Source organism: Diabrotica virgifera, chromosome 4 (assembly GCF_917563875.1).
Source record: "Diabrotica virgifera virgifera chromosome 4, PGI_DIABVI_V3a".
Taxonomy (NCBI): domain Eukaryota; kingdom Metazoa; phylum Arthropoda; class Insecta; order Coleoptera; family Chrysomelidae; genus Diabrotica; species Diabrotica virgifera.
In genome coordinates, this window is record NC_065446.1 from 188778332 (window position 1) to 188800408 (window position 22077).

General features: G+C 32.3%; 1 protein-coding gene across 2 annotated transcripts in view; it reads left to right on the forward strand.

The window, feature by feature from the left end:
• LOC114338034 (uncharacterized) overlaps positions 1 to 22077 on the forward strand; it is a 108764-nt gene that overhangs the window by 69593 nt on the left and 17094 nt on the right. Inside the window, exon 3 of one of the 2 annotated variants that reach the window (XM_050649824.1) lies at positions 16495 to 16634. The exons of the other annotated variant lie outside the window; for it this stretch is intronic. Coding sequence (XP_050505781.1) covers positions 16495 to 16603 — 109 coding nt within the window. The 3' untranslated portion in view covers positions 16604 to 16634. The remainder of the gene's footprint in view (positions 1 to 16494; positions 16635 to 22077) is intronic. 2 annotated transcript variants of the gene reach the window in all.

Consider the following 22077-nt stretch of genomic DNA (forward strand, 5'->3'; position numbering starts at 1 on the left):
CAAATCAATTGGATGTTCTGTCCGACAAAATACATGGGACGTTTTCGTAGTATGACGTTCCAAATGTTTAACCTGTTCTACAATTAAAACTTCTTCTATTCCAGTGTTCCCATACATCAAAGTTTGTCTGACGAGACACCGTTAAGCTATTAGGTAACAAATTTTCAGCTTGCTATTAATCAACTTCTTTTGGTACGCGGGATCCAGGCCTAGAAATACAATGTCACAAATGATGGCGTAATCCCCTTTATATAGGTATAAAAAAATTTTATTATTAATTTCTTCAATCTACACAACATTATCATTGAAAAATGATTCATTATTTAAAAACCGTTAAGGATATCTGTGAATATCGCAATACCCTCAAATAAAATTTGTCATCATAATATTAGGTATCTACATTTTTGTTTATGCTTAAAAACAAAATATGTAGACGAGATATAAATATAATAGGTAAGCAGTTTTGAATATAGAAAGACGCACTCATGCAAATAATGTGTTGTTGGTGTGGTAGTTGGTAGTAATTTATTACACAGTTAAAATCATAATTAGAGATATTACTAATATTTTAAATACATTGAATATATAAAATTGAAAATATAACCGAGGGATCATTAAACAAATCTGGTATTATTTTAAATATATATGTATTGTGTGCAGAAATAAAATATTCACTATAAGATATCTTTTTATGCGCCCTATTATGATCAAATTCGATGTTTTCTAAAGTCATGCCGCTACGAGTACTAGGGAGATGTTAGGTAGGTATGTAAAACGTTACAAGTACGGAAATATGGATTTAAAGTTGCCTACTCAATTCAGTACAAGGATAAGATACATCAGTATTTTGTAGTCAGTTTTTGTACTCAGTACCACTGAGAACCGGTATCAAAAGTAACCGTTATACGTCCGCACTGATTTTGCCCGTCTCTATTTGTTACGGCGACAAACAACGGTCGGGTTGGCTTGTGTTCAATATGCGGTGCACTAGAAAAATAACTGCACGGGTCACCCTTCCCGCCTGCGCAGGTTGTGTCTCGCTTAGGTTCAATTTGCGCCGGGCCTTAGGCTTGTTTATTGCCAATATAAACAGAAAATGGGGATTTATTGATGAAAAACATCGCTAGTTGTTAATGACCTAACTTTTTTATTGTCCAACATAAGCAAATGAATCAAAAAGAAAATGTTAATAAAACCTAAGGCTACAAATAAGTTTTAAATTCAATATTTGATATGTGCTAGAATATTTCACAAGGACCGAACAAGGAGTTCCAAACTTTAAGGAAAAAGGCAGTATGATTGATACACCCGGTATAAAATGACATTTACCTGCCTAGCAACATTATTATTACAGCGATATTTTTCTAACTTTTATAATTCATTTAGTAGGTCGATTTTTTTGGTCTCAAGTGTAGATAGATGAAACAATATAAAAATACAGTGCATATTTTTGCTTAACAAAGAGACAAATAACTAGGGAAAGAGATAAGTACATTTTTCCAGTTATGGAAACCGTTGTTTAAATATGTTTCTAGATAACAAATCTGTTCTAAAAACTCCATTACCTCTGCTTAGAGCATTTATCAATGAAACTAAATGGAACTTACCATTTATATATGCTTGTATTTTTGAATAAAAGAACTAAAAGGGTAGAGAAGAGCAGATAAATAGAACTAAAAGAATACTTAGAGAAAAAAGGAACAACTATGAACTAAAGTTGAGAAATATGCAGGAAAACAATATATTAAAGAAATTAAGAACTTGAACAAAGGGCTAAAAATGAGAAACAAGTTTACTAGTCGAAAATTATGCACAAATGTAAAATTGAGACATAGTCATGGGCGAAATGGAAGTATTAGAGCTCTGGAAAGAATATTTTGACGGTCTCTTGAATGTAACACACGAGAAAGATGAGAATAAAGATGAAATAATAGAGCCACCAGCTAACGCAAAAAATCAACAACAGTTAAATATGGAGGGTACCAGCTAACAGAGAAAATTCAGAAACTACTTGAAAAGGTATAGAAAGAAGAAGTGATACCTGCTGAATGGACAGATAGATGCAATGTTATGCCCTATACATAAAAAAGGAAGTAAGGCAGAATGCCAGAACTATCGAGGCATAGTGCTACTTAACAGGCCGTATTAAATGCCAGCCATAAATATTAGAAATAGATTAACAGCAACGACAAATAATAACATAGGAGAATATCAGTGACAGTTCAGGAAAGATAGAAGCACCGTAGATCAAATTTTCACGCTGAGGGAAATACAAGCGGAAAGCCATGAACACAAGAAACCACGATGGTTCTTTTCATTGATTTTAAGCAGGCTTTTGAGTCGGAAGAAAATAACTATTCACAGCATTGCAGGATATTGTGTTTATCCAAAATTTGTTAGGATTATAAAATTAACTCTACAAAGAACATCGAATAAAGTTACGATAGGATAGTCTAACAAAAAGCTTTGATGTCAAAGTGATCCAATATCATCTGTAATGTTTATCACCATATTGGAAAAGGTTATACAGAAAGTAAATATTAATAGAACTGCTCTTATATATCATAAGAAGAACCAGCGTCTGCCGACGACCTGGTAATATTGGCTAGGAGTAGAGCAGAACTGATGGAAACAGCCAAGAAGCTCGAGAAGAAAGCGGTGACCAAAGGATTACATATCAACGAAGAAAATGCAAAATATATGGAATGGTCAAACAACTTATTCAAAGTCAATACGCAACGATGAAAATAACAAAAGGAATCCGATACAAATTCGAAGAAGTAGAAAGGTTTGAATACTTAGGAAATATTTTCACAAGGGACTCTAATATTTACAAAGAACTACCTAAAAAAATATGTCAAGTAACCCTGCCGTAAATGCTCTCAACAAGCTGTTGAGAAGCTTAAATATCCCGAGAAGCAAAGTTAAGAACCTACAAAACCGTAATAAGGCCAATCGTAACTTATGTATCTGAGACATGGGCAACATTAAAATAACAGCAAGAAATGCTTTTAGTTTGGGAGCGAAAAGTGCTGCGCAAAATCTTTGGTGGGAAGAACGTAAGTGGACATTGGATGCGAAGAACAAATAAGGAGCTATCAGAGCTTTATTAAAAGCCTAGTATACTAGCAGTAACAAGAGCTCAAAGAATTAGATGGCTTTGTCACGTCCAGAGAATGAGTTGAGCGAAAGTCCTAAAAATAATAATATCTATTGCGTTGGCAGGAAGAAGAAGGGGAAGACCACAGTCAAGATGGAGCAATGAGGTCAAAGAGGACATGAGAAGACTTAACATAACTAACTGGAAGGGGAAGGCTAACGATAAGCGAGAATGTAAGAGAATAAGTAGGTACATCAAGCCATGGGCCTGCTAGGCCTGAATAGTCGAAGAACTGAAACTGAAAAAATGACAAAACCTCGCCATTTTTTCGTCCAGCATCGATTTGTACAAAAATTTGGGATTAGGCTCATTTCACCATCTAGTTCATTTTCTATATTGAGCCGTTGTACGCTTTTGATTTTTTAAGGGTGAAAACTACCCCTAATTTTAAAAAAATTATAAAATACCATTTTAAACTTCAATATTGTCAAAGTTTGGTTCTAATTAATTACATCATGATTGTTTTATGCTTTAAGATATACTATCATAATATTTCAACCCTTGTTGGAGCTATATATAAAAAATTACTTATCCAAAAAGAATAATTTCGGCTTGCATCGATTTACATAAAAATTTGGGATTAGGATCAACTTACCCTGTACTTCATATTCTATAACATGCTCAAGGACGTCAATTATTTTTAGGGATGTGAACTATCCCTTATTGTCAAAAATTATATAAAAACATTGTAAACTTTAATATGAGTAAAATTTGGTTTTGATTGGCTAAGAATAATGATTGTTTTATGCTTTAGGATATAATATCATAATATTTTAACCCTTAAAAACCACCCATAAAAACATTACAATTTTTATAAGTAGATAATTTAATAGATCTATACAGAAAAAAAATAGAATTAAATAATTACAAAAACATTTATTTACACAAAAATACGAATTTACAAATATGTAGAAGTACAAATACAAATAGTTTTTACGTCATCTTTCGCTATACGAACCAGTTCTGTGGTATTATACAGTTGAGTCCGCGAGTCTTTACCCGTGCGTCATTAATACCTGGCGAGATAAAACACATACTTTTTATCTAGCATCATTCTCTTCCATGCATGAAACTCATGACAAACCAGCTGACGTTTGTTATTAAGTAACAACACATGTAACTTTTATGAACCATCTAGACTCAGTGCATTGAAAAGAGATAGGTACAAAAAAAGACGATTCGGTATGTTTTCGTATTTTAAGCACAATTTGTTTGACGTTTCTGATTTGTTTAATTTTGTGGCTGTCAGTCAGTTGAACTTTTTGCGGTTTTTGTCGAATTTTTGCGTTTTGAAGTTTCTTTATATTACACAAACAGTTGTTTTCACAACTAATTTTATATTGGGCTTTGAAATTTTAAGGTAAATAATTATATTTAGGCAAATAATATTTAAAACATACAAAGCTAACGTCATTCACACAGTAAAGAAATGACTGTATTTAGATTTCCGTCAAAGTGAATAAAATAACAAAAATAAAATATGTTATTGGATTTTTTTATAAATTGTTTATTTATTTATTAGTCAATAGTAATAAAATAATTTATTAAGCTACTTCAAATGTAGCTGTAATTCTGCGCAAAAATTTTGAAGCAAAACTTACATTTGACATTCTATATATTTGAAAACTTCAAATTTTATAATAAAACCCGTAATCGGAACAGTAGCCACTTTCTGTCAGTTGTTGTTGCGTGAAATAGATTTCCGACTTATTTCGTATGCTTTAAGTGATGACGCACGGGTAAAGACTCGCGGACTCAACTGTACATGCATTGAAAATGTTCCATAAGCGGACTATTCGAATATTTCGAAAAAAAAATTGGTTTTAAAAACATAGCTCCTTCACTTTTGGCAATAAAAAGTGTTTTCAAAAATGATTTTGTAGGATTTTTGAAGAACAATAAGACTGTGTAAATTAAATTCCGTTAGATCCCTTACTTTTTAATTGGGGTGGGTTTAAAGGGCTCGAACAAGGGGGTATTTTCTCGTAAATAGAGGCTTTAAACAGCTATATTTCGCTAACTATTCACTGTAATAAAAATATATGCACAATATAATTTTAGTTATTAAAAAATCTACAGTTTAGTAATTTATCATTTTTTTCGTGTCTCCACTATTTTCGGAGATATTTCGAAGTAAACGGTGAAAAATACGAAATTGCAAAAAATCTATTTTTTTTAAACTCCAATTTTTCTCAAATTAGGCCTTTTAAATAGGTCAAACTTCTTGGTTATATTGAAAATACAAATATACAAAAAAATTGCAGAAATGTGAAGACCAATTTTTAATTAGGAGGGTAGTTAGGGGGTTATTTTCACTGATTTTTTCGTAGAGCAAAAGCAGGTATCGACTTTTTTGATCATAAGTCGCTCTATTTTCATATTATAAATTTTCTATTATTATTATTTGAAAGGTTTAATTGTATACTTGAAAATAGATAATTTAAGTTTTCCTCGAAAAATGCCAATTTTTCCCGTTATTTGGCTTTGAATATTTCACATTATGCATTTGACGAAAAAAACTAACCTTTAACATGCCGTATCTCGGTTTGTATTAGTCTTAAAGATATTATAGAAAAAGAATTTAGTTTGTGTTACTAAAAGATATAATTTTGTTATCTACAGTTTTTTTTTTTATGAAATGCATATTTTTCGAGGTATTCTCAAAAAACCCGCTACAAAGTCGATTTTTTCGACGAAAAACTGTTACTTTAAAGCGCGAATAACTCGAAAAATATTAGTTTTACGGAGAAAATGTAAAAAACATTTTTTTTTAGAATCACGTTTTACATCGATTTACATTGTTAAAATGTAATAAAAAACTCCCACCCCCGAGATGGGGTGGCATCCACCCCCAAGGTTTTAGCGTACAGCGGCATGATATAGAAAATGATCCTTGGACTATTCTGCCGTCCGTTAGCTAAAACATCACTAAGCCACAGAGACCGATTTTGAGATATGGATATGAGCAAAAAACGGGGGAAAATTTTCAAGACATTGCTACTTTACAACTATTTATCGTAGAAGTATGTATGTTACTTCGAAAGGAACGTGTTTTAATTCTCTTCCAATTAAATAGAGTTTCAAACAAAATTTACTTATTTTATGGTATAAAAAAACAATAGAAGTGGTTTTAGCTGTGTCATTTATTATTTATTACATATGAAAACCTTTACTAAAACATCGCTAACCGTACTTTAATGACTTTTTAGTTTAGTATTTTGGAACAAATATTTGATACAATTTTTACATAACTAAATTATCAATAATTCCGACACTATAATATCGCTACGGTATTTAATGACGTTATAGTTAAGGTTTTGATTTAATTTTTAAAACAAAACCTTGTCTAAAACATCACTAAAGGTGTTTAATTGCTTATTGGCTAAAATAGTTTACTCCAGTAGCCATTTTTTATATTATATGCTTAACTAAAACATCACTTATTTGATAACCTTTCCTTAATAGCGATGTTTTAGCTAAGTAATAATGCCTTAGGTTTGAAGCAATACAGCAAAATGTCGTTAACCAACAAAATAAAACGGCAAACTTTGGACAAGAAACATTTATTATTATTAAAGAAATGAAGAAGGTAGGTATAAAAACAAAGTAGCAGTCATAGGCAAAATAAAAAATCGAACAAAAAATAAAACTTATCAAATGAATATCAAATTCTTAGATGAAAAGAATGTAATTATTTATGTACTTAATTTCGTAGACTGGTTTAAGAAAAATAACAAAACACAACAAAACAAAATAAAAAATCGAACAAAAAATAAAACTTATCAAATGAATATCAAATTCTTAGATGAAAAGAATGTAATTATTTATGTACTTAATTTCGTAGACTGGTTTAAGAAAAATAACAAAACACATAAGGGATTGAGTGGATATGATGGATAAGATTTTGATGAGACATACAGTAGGAGAAATGAAAGAATACGCATGAACGAACATATAAAACACGCTGTATTTTCCTGTCACCGTGTCACACAAAAAATTTTGTGTGACACGGTGACAGGAAAATACAGCGTGTTTTATATGTTCGTTCATGGGTATTCTTTCATTTTTCCTACTGTATTTCGCGTGAATCCGAAAGCACTAATAATATAGTACTTATACTTGTTTCATCAATCAGGAACTAGATTTATTTTTAAATGCCGTATTTTAAAACATTGTTATCCGTCCTCTCCTCCCGTCTCCCAATCATAGAAATTGTTTATCTTTTAATATTATCATTAACAATATTTAAAAGTTATCAACGTTAACATAAATCTAGTTTCATTCCCCTCCTCGTCATCAGTTTTTGTTGGCAATGTTTTCCAAAATGTCAATTTATGTGGCGGTACTATAGGCGTTAATTTGTCAATTGACGTAGTTTTTCGGTTAAGTTCAACGCCTTTTGGAGAAGTGCTAAATGTGAGAATCATACAACTTGGATTTTTTAAATATCTGTCAGTCATAAATTGCAGATATATAAAATCTTCATTAAAATTATTTTTATATAGTAACCCAAATGAATTTCGTTTAAAACAAACATGTTTCATATTTTATGAGTGACCTCTTGGGTTACTTTTTTGTATACGCCTCTCACTTTTCAAATTTTGAACATTAACAAAATTTTGTGGTGAAATAGATTTGACTATCACTTTGGAGTTATTTATCGAAGCAACTGCGTCTTCGAAATCGGTAAAGTCATACATATTACCCTTCTTCTTCATTGCAAGTTCTACCTGATGGTGAACTTGATCAGCGCTCATAAACGTATGATCAGGTTAAAAATAAAATAAGGAAATTTCTTCTGTAGATATTAAGTCACTGTTTACCATATGAACTAATTTAGATAAAATTAGCCAATTCTTATTTTGCGCTATACAATTATCTAACCATATATTAATGTTCTGGATATCGCGATTTGTCATTAAACATACTTAGAAGGCGCTCATTATATCTTCTTGTGTCCGTCCAGCTATGCCATCATGCCACAAAACGGTTAACGGTTTTTAATTAGATGTTATTGTTCCCAGTGGAGCAAAAGTTTGATTGTAAGTAATTAAACGTGGGCAAAAGATTATATTTTTAGGGCCGGTTGTTCGAACGCTAATCAACATTGATCACTATCAAATATTTAATTACTGCCACAACTGTCAATGTCAACTTTGGTTGGGTTGCTGAAAACATAGTTAATTATAATTATGAGATTAGTTAGTCAATTAACATAACAATTATTAACATAATTGATTAACTAATTTCATAATTGTCATCAATAATTATTATTTTCGGCAACCCAACCAAAGTTGACATTGACAGTTGTGACAGTAATTAAGTATTTGATAGTGATCGATGTTGATTAGCGGTCGAACAACCGGCCCTTGAAGGATTCTAATCTTGGTAGCATTATGATCTTTTCTAAGTCTGAAGGTATATAAATTACATTGTCACTTTGAGCCAGATTTTTTTGCTTAGTATACAACTCCCTGGCTTGTGTATACTTAAGGCGATGTTTTCGAAATTCGACACAAGGATTGCAATCTACTACAGTATTACAATCATGTGATGTTTGCTTTTTATGTAAATTAAAAGACTCACACATTTCGCACTCCTCATTACCAAGTCGAGTGAATGAAATATTCAAAGTTTTGAGTTGTTTGCGATAAACCTCATAGGACATATTTTATTTTCTTCTGGATATTTTGAACAAAAATCTTTGTACATAGAAGTTATATTGATATCGCTCGGTAAATATCGTCTCAATGACGCGTGCTCGCGTCTGTAGTGCACTATGCGGGATTGAATGATTGTTTGTGGTTATTAATTAATTGGCGATCTATACGAGGCGTTTTCTGGTGTTTTCCACGCATGTCGGAATGAATGGGATTTGTAACACCAAGTGACCTCAATATCGCGTCGTTATTTTTTTTAACCCAAGGTAGTCAAAAAAAAATTTTACACACGTCAATAACATATCCACTTCTTTTCTTCTTAAACGCAAAACATATTTTCGGCTTTCTTTTAGGTTCACTTGTGTATTTTTTTTTTCGGAACTGCTACAGCCACTTGAGACATAACAAAAACTCTTCGCTGTTCAAAAGACAAACTCCAAAAATCAGAGTTTAACTGTGCTCTATCTTGCTCAGTAAATTGCTCAGTATTCTAATTGCTTTTTAGCTCTCTTCTCTTTAATCCGTTCACCTAGGCCAGTGTCATACTTCTTTCGTTTCTATGGTTGGACATCAAGTTCACTTCTCCCCGTACCAGTGCTTTTCGTTTGCATAGTGTGACTATTTTTGTTTTTATTAGTCCAATCTACAGTGTGTTTTCTTGGCTCTTTTTTTTCCCATTTTAAATGCATCTTAGTTCTCGAAAATCTGTCGTAACGCGTCTTTTTTTATGTTTATTTGAGGACAGTGAATTACGGAATGTATGAGATGGTGAAGATTTGGTGATTGTAGCTGTATAAGTAGAAGGCTCAGTTAGATTTGTAGGTAAGTTCGTAATTGACTTTTCTTTGGCAATTTTCGGCGCGAAGGAACGTTTTCTGGCAAATTTAAATCGTCTGAATCTTCGCTTGAATCCGGAATATAATCTTCGTCAAGAACTGAGTCGTCTGAATTAAAATCTAATATATTAGGGCATAATGATGGTTTTGTATTATTATCAGGGTGAAAAGAATTATGTTGGATAGAATCAGGTGCATTATCAGAAGGAAAATCATCTGCTGGCATTTCTTCATTACAAAACATATCAGTGTTTTCTAATGATACGTTGTGAGAGGCTTTGTTTAGCATAGTAATTTCGTTTATCAAATTTCGGGATTGGTAAGATGTTAAACTATTTTGAATCTCACTAAATTTGTTAAAAACTGCCGACGTCATGGAATATGGTCGAGCATACAAATTGTTTACAAATTATGTTTCCTGTTCGCATCTTAAAGTAATCCGAACTTGGTATTTTTGGCTTTACTATTCTAATATGAGTTGAGATCGCCGGGAAATTTTAGAACTGCAAAAAACGAAAAATTACATTTACTAGGAATAATAATAGGTATTATTGGAATAGGATTAGAAAACAAATAAATATTTCTTAAACAACATAAACTGTCATACACACAAACACACTATCATGAAAACATAAAAAATATACAATCTTTCATCTTGTACAGTACAAGTAGTAATTAAGATTCCATTAACTTTTAAGCGCATTTGTTAAAAATTTTAGTAATAATAGCAAGGAGGAACTTATTAAGAAATTTTCTTAGCCATATTGATGATTTGGCGTGAAATATCCTGTTCACCAAAAGCGCGTGACGTACTTTCTCCGACCAACAATAGAATACTGACACTGACGATATACGATATGACATATGACCGCAGTGTAGGACAGGTGAGACGGTGAGTGGGAGGTCGCCTAGTGATGTTTTAGCGTAGTATTGTTACTTAAAGGTGTTTTAGTTATGGAACTTCTAGGAGATTATTTATCGCAAAACACGCTAAGGGGGGTTAGCGATGTTTAAGTTTAACATCGTACAGCAATATTTTAAATGTTCCTTAGCTTTAATATCGTTAAGAAAGTTTATCGATATTTTAGTGTAGGTAGTAATTGTGTATACCGGGTTTTTAGTTAAGTATTGTTTCGCGATGTAGTGAAATAAACCTTGACTAAAAAAAAGTTAAAGTATGTTAACGGTCTTATAGTTGTATAACTTTGGGCAACGTGGTTTTAGCTAAGTATCTTAAATGAAAATTTAAACAAAATACTATCATTGAAGGCGGTTCCTGATGTTTTAGTTGAGTAATGTGGATAAACGTAGTTTAAGCTGTGTAAAGTTAAATTTTTGTTGTAGATAACGATGTTTTTGCTTATGCTATCTTTGAAACTACAAAACTTAGAAATACGAATCCAGGACAGATCGATAGAGAATTTTTTTTTTATATAGTGTGGCATCTATAACTCAAAATCGGCCTATGGTGGCTTAGCGATGTTTTAGCTAACGGACGGCAGTATTCCCTACCTTCTGTGAAAATTTCAATAAATCCATGTTGGACGAAAAAATTGCGAGCCAAAATGATTCATTTCCTCGACTAGTAGTGCTCATATATTATCATTATAATATTTTGATAAAAATTTATTAAGTATACTTTAAGGAAGATAAAAATAGAAGAAACAGTATAATTACAGTGCATAATTTTTGCTCAAAAAAGAGACAAATACCTAGCGAAAATGATATACATTTTTCCAGTTATGGAAACTGTTGTTCAAATACGTATCTAGATAACACATCTGTTCTGAAAAATCCGGTAATTTTTAGTCGGCTGGACTTCCTGTTAAATAGTTAAAAACAAAAAAGTGTTCTGCTTAGAGCGTTTATAAATGAAACTGAATGGAACTAAAGCCTACTTTAATCACCCGCTCTAATATTGTTACCTTCGGCTGTTTTAATTATCATTTATTGGCCAAAACAAAAGCAGCATGCACAGATTGCATTTTACGAATAATAAACGAAAATTACGAAAAAGTATTATAATAGCATTTGAAGATTATTAAATGAAGCAGTGACACTGTTGATTTAAAATGCTCAATTCATCATTGTAAATTCATTGTCAGTATGTACATAATTAACAAAGGCCTTTAGTTTTTAAATCAAAACTGATTTTTTTAGTTTGATTCAGGATATTAAGGATTGCTTACAAAATATCCCAGATAACCGTAGTTCTCGCCAGTGACGCACACCCCCCTATATATGCGACACTATAATGTACGGGAAGCTTTGGATTCCGTCAACCTGACTTAATTGAAAAATAGGCCAAAACCGATCTTAGGGTATGGGAAAGACCAGCCAATCAATATATGAACCATCTATTTTGGTCCAGGGTTGTCCAGGGTCCACGAGATAAACAGTAGGTACTCTAGGCATCAGTTACTCCGGAGATCACTTCCGATGTCTTATTTGTCGTCAGCGACCCCAAAAATCCCCTGAGTAATAATTTTTGACTATTTTTTTAATGAATTTTCCGAAAACTCCCGAAGACGAGATAAACAGTAGGTACTCTGGGCACCAGGTATTCCTGAGATCACTTTCGATGTCATATTCATCGTTAGAGACCCCAAAAACCCCCAAGTAATGATTTTTGACCAATGTTTTGATAATTTTTTTTCGAAAACTCCACAAGACGAGGTAAACAGTAGGTACCCTGGGCACCAGGTACTCCGTAGATCACTTCTAATCTCATATTCATCGTTAGTGACCCTAAAAACCCCTAGTTATGATTTTTGACTAATTTTTTAACGAATTTTATTAACGAGGTAAACAGTAGGTTCCCTGGGCACCAGGTACTCAGGAGATCATTTATGACTTCATATTCGTTTTCTGCGACCCCAAAAACCCCAGAGTAACATAATTGAACTCATTTCTGCCGATAGTTGACGAGTTCTGAATTTTTTTATGGTCTGTTTGATATGCACTTTAGGAATGCATTTTTTGTATGCAGTTTTTCAATATTATAACATGGCTCGGGGTAACAAAGTTTTCTGGCGTATTTACCAATCAAATGCAAAAAGAATTATTTTAAGATCCGTCCTGTCGTTTTTTTTTTGGAGGTTCAGTGTTTTATTGCTTTGAATATCATGTCTAATTTGGAAATCGGTTATACCATTCAAAAGTTGCCGAGCTAAGAAATTTGACTCAATTTAATTAGGGGAAAATGTTTGTGGATATGTACATAATGTGTGTGGAAAAGTTAAACTGATCTGATTTTTTCTCTGTTTTAAGTGAAAATCAAAACCGATTTAGAACCGGTGTAGCTCATGAAACATAAGTTCTTATTAGTCTAATTCCAAATCGAATATTTCAACGTGAAATCACCGAAAAATTAAGAAATTCTCGGCAAAAACTGATTAAAATTTTTTAAAGTGTTTAAAAAAGCTCTCTTTTTATTTTTTTACAAAAGTTTATAGCGTCAAATATAAACGAGTTACGCTGAAAAAAATGTTCGCCTTTTTTTGGTAAAAAAAATTAACACAATCTCCCTCTACTTAGCACCCTAAATTAAATTAATCGTTACCACTTTACCATTTACCTTAAATGTATGTATGTTGTTTATATAATTTATAGGTTTGACCGGTTTGACGTGCTTATCTTTGAAAAAAAAGGTTGTAAAAAAAAATTCTACAAATTTTGGAAAATTATCCTTTTTTAGAAATAACTTAAAAAGTATTAGTGATACGAAAAATCTCAAACAGCAAAAAATGTAGGTTTTGCTGTTATAAATATGACAGTTTTATTTTGCTTTTCCGTAAGACCAAAATTGGTTAGGATATGGCTATTTAAAATTTGCATACACTCTTTCATAGTGACTAGTTCAAGCCCTTTCAACTATAACACTTTCAAAAATAAGCACTTTAAGGCGGTGAAACTGACAGATCATATAAGAAATAGAAAAGTAAAGTAAATTGTTTGTAAAGCGGTAACGATTTAGTTTATTTGGGGAGCAAAACACGGGAAGATTTTCATGATTTTTTTACCAAAAAAAGGGGGCCAACTTTATTTTGAGCGTAACTTGCTTATTATTAATGCTAGAAACTTTTATAAACGATTAAAATAAAGCTTTCTGTAAACACTTTAAAAAGTTTAAACGGATTTTTCCCGAAAAGTGCTTAATTTTTCGGTAATTTCACGTTAAAATATTCGATTTGCAACTAAACGACTAACAACGTATTTTTCATGAGCTACAACTTTGCTTTAACTCAGTTTATAGATTTAACTGATACATCATGTTTTTAGTTTTTTTATAATCTACACTTTTGCTACGAATTTTATTTTCGATAAAATATTTACTTGAGTTATTTGGGGAAAACCGTTCGAGAACGTAGTTTTTTTTTGTCGAAAAACAAACATTTTCAATCGCAAATATCTCAATAAGTATTGACTTACATGAAAAACTCTATAGGACGAAAGTTGCTTATAATTAGTGCTTATTATCATGAACGTTTGTTTGTTTACCCCCGAGAAGGGGTGACTATCACCCCCCAAGTATAAGCAACCAACGGCACAAATTCAACTTTGAAGTGGAGGGTAAGTAGAGCCTAAATCCAAATTTTCATGCAATTTGGAGTTGCCCCTGTAAATTACACGTATTTCCCGTTCATTTACTGGGCTAGATAGGGATATTAAAAATTTATCCTCAAAATTAATACTTTAACCATATATCTACTTAATTGTTCGCGTTACAATAATAAATTTGAATATAATTTTTGTTGTAAATAATCATAGAAAAAATCATGTAACAACTTGCACTTAGGTATCATTATGAAGCTCGTATTCTACACGAAACTCACCGCTACGCCGGTTTTCTATCCGTCATGCTCGCATCATAATGGCTATCATTAAATGCTCGTTGCATAATATACCTACTATTTCAGCAGCAGTTTTTCATTATAAAGCATAAGTTATTCGTTTATTATTTAAATTGTTACCTTTCCTAGATTTAATAAAAATGGATAGACATATAAAATGTCTAGTTTAAATCCCGACTACCCTCAAAGAGTATAAACAGAAAAGTATATTAAATGCACTAGCAAAATTTTGATTTCTAAAAGATAAATTAAATTAAATTTAAACAAGGGAAACCTTATAGTTGCTGTTAGAGCTCGACAATACGTAATTTTGTAAAACTTGTCTGCCTTTTGTTCTACTTTTGGACCAGACGTCTAGGATTTAACTACTCATAAAAGAAAATTTGTAGTATACGAGAGATTGCGGTCGACGTTGTTTTAGACAAGTAATTTGTAGTTAAATATTTTTAAAACTTTAGTTTTTAACAAACCGAATTTATAAATCGTAAGTTTTTATAATTATGTTAATAATAAATATATATACAGGGTGTTCCGAAAATATTGGTCATAAATTATACCACACATTCTGGGGGTAAAAATAGTTCGATTGAACCTAATTTACCTTAGTACAAATGTGCTCATAAAAAAAGTTACAGCCCTTTGAAGTTACAAAATGAAAATCGATTTTTTTCAATATATCGAAAACTATTAGAGATTTTTTATTGAAAATGGACATGGGGCATTCTTATGGCATGAACATCTTAAAACAAAATTATAGTGAAATTTGTCCACCCCATAAAAAATTTATGGGGGTTTTGTTCTCTTAAACCCCCCCAAACTTTTATATACGTTCCAATTAATTCATTATTGTGGTACCATTAGTTCAACACAACGTTTCTAAAATTTTTTTGCCTCTTAGTATTTTTTAGATAAGGCAGTTTTTATCGGGATGCGGCTTCTTTTTTAATATATTTACATAAAAATTTTATGGGGATTTTTTTCCTTTAAACCCCCCAAATGTTTGTGAACGTTTCAATTAAACTATTATTGTGGTACGATTAGGTAAATACAGTGTTTTTAAAACTTTTCTTCCTCTCAGTCTTTTCTTGATAAGTCAGCTTTTATCGAGATGTGGCTTCTTTTTCAAAATATACCTAATAATGTAAATTATAAATAAATTTTCAGATTATTAACAGCTTTCTATAATCGTACTTAACCATATACAAATATGTGGTGGATTCGACCAATATTCAAAATATCTCGATAACCACTGGCTTATCGAAAAAGTACTAAGAGCCAGAAAAGTTTTAAAGATATTGTGTTTATCTAATACTGCAACAATAATAATTTAATTGGAAAGTACACAAAAGTTGGGGGGGGGGGGGTTTAACGGAACAAAACCCCCATACAATTTTTGTGGGGTGCACAAATTTCACTTTAATTTTTTTTAAGATGCTGCTACTATAAGGATGCCGCATGTCCATTTTCAATAAAAAAACCTCTAGGAGTTTTCATTATATGAAAAAAAATCGATTTTCAGTTTGTAACTTCAAAGGGATGTAACTTTTTTTGTGTGCACTATTGTATATAGGTAAATGAGGTTTAATCAACCTATTTTTGACCCCAGAATCTGTGGTATCATTTATGACCAATCTTTTCGGGACACCCTGTATAATTACGTTAATAATAAACATATATGTTTAATAATGGTTTGGAATTTTTCACGTTCAATAGACTGATCTCTAAAAATAAATGGGTTTAGAACAGTGATTCTCAACCTGTGGGGCGCGCCCCCCTAGGGGGCGCGCTTTTAGCAATGGGGGGCGTGAAAATATAAAAAAACACCTAAAACATTCACTGATTTACTAAAATTAAAGCAAAACAAAATTCTGACAAACAAAAAAATAAAATACCCATGAACAAGGAGCTATACATATTTATGAGCACTGAATACTAAATCAACAAGTTTAATGTAAATTAGTGACTTTCTTGGGCCTGTTTTGCAGAGCAAAGTTGAGGGATCTAATATTAAACTGTTTCTTGATTTCGGCATTTGCTGTGAAGTCTATGAAGGTTCCTTCTTCTGCAGTAGAGAGCTCTTCGGCTGTAATTTAATACGGATTCCAGACCGACTCATAACTATTAGGTACGTATTAATTGGTCGTAGGCAAAAAAGTATCTTTTAAATTTTTTGTCAGCATTGCTAAATGATTTGCAATGGTTACAAAAACAACTTTCACGTGTTGTATATATTTAGTTTCTCGAATATATCAACCAAGTAACTCAATTTCAATTGTCGGTCTTGACGGTCCAGTTAGCTGGGGCTCAGTCGATCGACAAGTTTAGTGGATTTGCGATTTGCGGTCGCTGGTTCGAGCCTCAGCTAGGTCATGAAATTTATAAAAGGCCAACGCCGTAGTATAAAACTCAATAGAGTCTACGGCTTGGTCTGGAATAAACTGGCGTCTGATCGGCCTATGGAGGAGCGGTACGGGAAGGGATAAGGGCTTCCGGCTTGGTGATACTCCTCCATAGATCCCTACCGAAGGGCGTTGACGCCTAAGAACGGTGTATACATACAACTCAATTTCATCAAAAATAAACCATCGTGAAACATCTTGGCTTGCGGCCTCTTTTCTTCTTCTAGAAAAATGGCGATTTCATGTCTAAATTTAAAACACGTTGTAAAAGTTTCCCAAGTAATAACCAGCTTACCTCACAATAAACAATAATGCTGAATGTACCGCATCCATGTCTTTGCAAAGTACAGAAAAGATTCTAGTTTTCAAAGGTCTCATTTTTATGTAGATAATTAACTATTGTTACAACCGTAGTTAGCACAATATTCAAGCCAGAGCTTCTCTGTTAATCATACAGTGTCTCTATTTTTGCTTCATTTATATAATCCTTTAACATAGCAAATAATGCAAGCGAATTTGCTATCAATTCTATTGGTTTGCAGGAAAAGTAGTTCCACTACTGATCTGCCATCACAAAATCAAACGTACTCAATAAAATGAGCATATTTATTGCTACTGTTACCTCATCAAGCTGAATCGAAAACAGCTTTTCACGCAACTTCCTGATTAGTTGATCCTGTACATATTCAGCTATAGCACCAATTCGGCGGGCAACAGTATCATTTGATAGAGGTATAATCCAATTTTTAGCAAAATTATCTCCAAACACAGTTTCTACAATTTTGATTGCAGTTGGTAATATAAGATCTTCATCAATAGTGTTAGGCTTTTTAGATCTGGCTATTTAATATCAGACTTTATAGGAGCCAAGTAAAGCTATTTCATTCATAGTCAAAGTTTTTATTAAAACCAATTTTTGCTTTTCACGCCATTTTAATTTTAACTCGAAGAATTCTAGGGGTTTGTTGGCGCGGTGAAAATAATTATGGAAAATTGGGGCGCAAATGGTAAAACGTTGAGAAACGCTGGTTTAGAATCTTGAATATTTTTGTATACATATAGCTGAACTTATTTTTGTGGTGCTTTCTCCAGAAGTCTCTTTAGTGGAGGTTAGCAACTACACTGGCAAATCTGTCGCTGTCCAATGCGGTTTTAAGCAAAGATGTTGAATCAGGGCCGGTCCAGTCTCTCATATTTCTAAACCATGAAGCCATGAGGCGGTATTTTTTCGTTTCTCATCTCAGCGAGGGCGCAATGACTCTACCCTATCGGTAGAGTCTACGAGATATGCACGGTAAATTGAAGATGTAATAATAAAAAGATATGTAAGCCACAGATCACCTACCTCCTCTAGATGTTCCACGATAACGTTTTGGTTAAATATGAAAAACAGCGCTCCAAGCCGTTTGTATCGGAACTAATCCAAGCAGGAATTTCAAAATGTAATTTTGGTAGGAAGAAAATGTTAGGTTAAAATATTTTTGTATAGTTGAAAAAAAAAAATAATTTGCTTTTAAAATATGCAAATTCTTTTTAATTTTAAATATACAAAATACCATTTGGGAAAAAATAAGACATGACAACGTATTTTTATTTATTTATTTAATACCAGCAAAACCACTTTGTATATATTTTTTTACAAATCGTATCTTTACAAATGAAATTATTAATAGTTCACGGTTCCCGGGAAGGGGGGCTATCGTGGGAGGTCTTGTCACTGGGAATTTTCCGGCGGCTACTTATTTCTGAATGATTCTTTAGTCAAAATTCACTGCGAGCGAAATCGCAGCACGTTCTTTTTTTAACTAAACGAGAAATGAATTTTTTCTGCACAAAGCTCTACTATTCCGTAAGTATTTTACATCGTTTGAAATTCACATTGCATTACCAATATTTTTTTCTGTCAAAAATCATCAGAAGTAGTTTTGGGAACATTAATACATTAGCCCAAATTTTTTCAGATTTTTCTGACTACTAAGACCACTTTTTGAGGCTTTGAAAATTATTTTTTCACTTTTTTGACACTTTTAAACGCTTTTGAGATAGTGCTCTTTTTCCGGGTGTGAGTATATAATATATACTTTATACAATTTAAATATATTATTAATATGTATAAAAACACAAAAAACAAGCTTAAATTATACGCCAATTTGAAAAATTAACTAATATATAAGTGGGGTAATATATAAGTGGGTTTTGCATTACAGGTGTTACAGGTAGAAATTTAATAACATACATAATATAATAGCAAAGTATTTTCGACTTTGTTTGGGTCAATAATAAACAATATCTAGTTATGATGTAGGTAGATATTCGTCTAATATATAAATAAAACAATATTATCTTTTTCTTTTTTAAGTACCGTGCCCAAATTTTAGGCGTGGGTAGCTTCCATGACAATTTGCCGATATCGTTCTCGATCTTGCGCGACATGTAACAATTGATCTGCTGATAAGCCAGTCCATTGACGAAGGTTTCGGAGCCACGAATATTTCTACCTACAAACTTCTCTTTTTCCGTCGATCTTTCCGTTGAGTACTAACTGCAGCATCCTGTATCTGCTACATCTCATTATATGGCCGAGATACACAAGTGTTCTCGTTTTTATCATCTTGATTCAGTTACCTTCGCCTTAACCTACTCTGTTTAGGACTTCTCTGTTTGAAATGCGTTGAACCCAAGATATTCTGAGCATTCTACGATATGACCACATCTCAAAGGCTTCCAACCTGTTCATAATGTTAACCTTCATGATCTAAGTTTCACATCCATATAGTAATACAGGATACACATAACATTTTAGAAATTTTATTTTTGTTTCTAAGTTTCATAAATGGTCCTCTTACAATTTATATACGAGTTTTAATTTCTTCATCCGGATTTAGTGTCTCGTTTATCCAACATCCTAAGTATTAGTTGCATAGGGCCGACGTCTTCTTTGCTTACCACAAGTAGCTTTGTTTTTGTTGTGTTTATGCTAAGTCCGTTATTGGAGCATTCTCTTGTGGCTCGATCTATAAGGAATTGAAGATCTTCGATACTTTTAGACATGATCGCGATGTCGTCTGCATATCTAATGTAGTTAATAGTTTTTCCCCCGATTCGAACTCCACATTGTTCTTCCAAGGCTTCGTCAAAAAATATTTTAGAGTATACGTTAAACAAAGTTCGGGATAACACACAACCTTGTCTGACACCTCTTTGAATGCAAATTTTGTTTATTTCTTTGCCATCTACCAGAATAGAAGCTTCTTGATTCCAATATAGATGTTGTAAAGTCTCAGATCTTTATCATCTATTCCAATCATTTCTAGATATTCAAACAGCCTATCATGTTGAACCCTATCAAACGCTTTCTGAAAGTCTATAAAGCAGACGTAAATTGGTAAACAATATTATATGTATATTATTTATTATTGACCCAAAAAAACTCGAAAATACTTTGCCATTATAATATTATGTATGTTCTTGAATTTTTTTTTACCTGGAAAAAGAGCACTATCTCAAAAGCGTTAAGTGTCAAAAAAATGAAAAAATTCAGGCTAATGTCCCTAAACTACTTCTGATGATTTTTGACAGAAAAAATATTGGTAATATAATGTGAATTTCAAACGATGTAAAATACTTATGGAATAGTAGAGCTTTGTGCAGAAAAAATTCATTTCTCGCTTAGTTAAAAAAAGAACGTGCTGCGATTTCGCTCTCAGTGAATTTTGACTAAAGAATCATTAAGAAATAAGTAGACGCCGGAAAATTCCCAGTGACAACACCTCTCACGATAACCCCCCTTCCCGGGAACCGTGAGTTACCTTCCAAATACTTCTACAAAAGGGTATCTCAAATGATTGAAACATGTGTGTATCTCTCCTTGTTGAAGGACTTTCATCTAAAACAAAAAATTAATATAATAGTTTATACCATGAATCATTTCACGTAAAATAATTTTTATTAATTATAATATATTTTCAGTAGGAGTTACTTACTTGCTGTTACATTCATTTGCTTCCATACACCACTAACTGTGTTACTTGTTCTCCAATATCAAAATACTGTTGAACTCACCATGCCAAATGTAAGCTAGGAATTTCTTTTGGATATAATCTATTACTTCATGATACAATGCAAACTGATCTTCAAATCATATTCGTTTTGTTTCAAAAACTGTATTTGAATCCATTTTATCTAAATCAGGATTTTTTATTATTGCTAACAATAAGACAAACATTATTGACATAAAGGCCGAAAGGCATACTGACAATGATGACAATTGACAAATAATTATAATGATAATAATGACACTCAGACTCAGTGATATAGAAGAAATCTTCACTCCAGTGCATAGCGACATCTGAAAAAATGAATCAGTACTCCATATGACATTTAGTTTAGGATGGCCTTGAGATACCTGCGTGAAACACCTAAGACAGTTAAGTGATCTGTGATGTAAGCTAGAAGTCAAACAATTAGGAGTGCACTGTAACAAAAAAGAAGAACTTCTGTTGGAGTGAAAGTAAAGAGAAGGATATACTCCAACAGAAGTAAGGAAAAAGGAAAAAACTAATGGGACAACACTGATTGACAAGTGTGAAGAGACAGAGGCAAACTGAGTAGAGTTGGCTAGCAAGAGATGCAAGAGAACAACTTGACACTGAAGGATGGATACGGCTCGTTTGCATGCCTGTCGAAGAACAGTAGCTCTAAGTAGATAGTAATGATGACTAAAAGGTGAAATAATAAAATAAGAATAATGTACTGAAAATGAATGAAGATGAATAATTTCTAAAGACGAACAAGATAAATAAATCTAACAAATCATGGGCGCCATGAAAATGATCTTCGATCATTCTCCCAGGTATCTTATACTGCTGTCAAATATTAAATATATCAACCCTGCAATAATGAACATAAAGGAATAATAAAAATAAATGATATACAAAATAAGTAAATATTTATTAAAAATAACTACTAGATCTTTAACGATCTCTGAGTTACACAAAGTGCATGTTATGTGACTCTAAAATGACATATGTTATACAAAATTATATTTGAGATAACTACAATAACGTTATCTGTTAAAAAATTACATAAGTACCTCTTACTTACATATAGGGTACAACTCACATGAGTCTTCTACCAAATGGTTATAGTACGCTTGCTACGTACCACTAA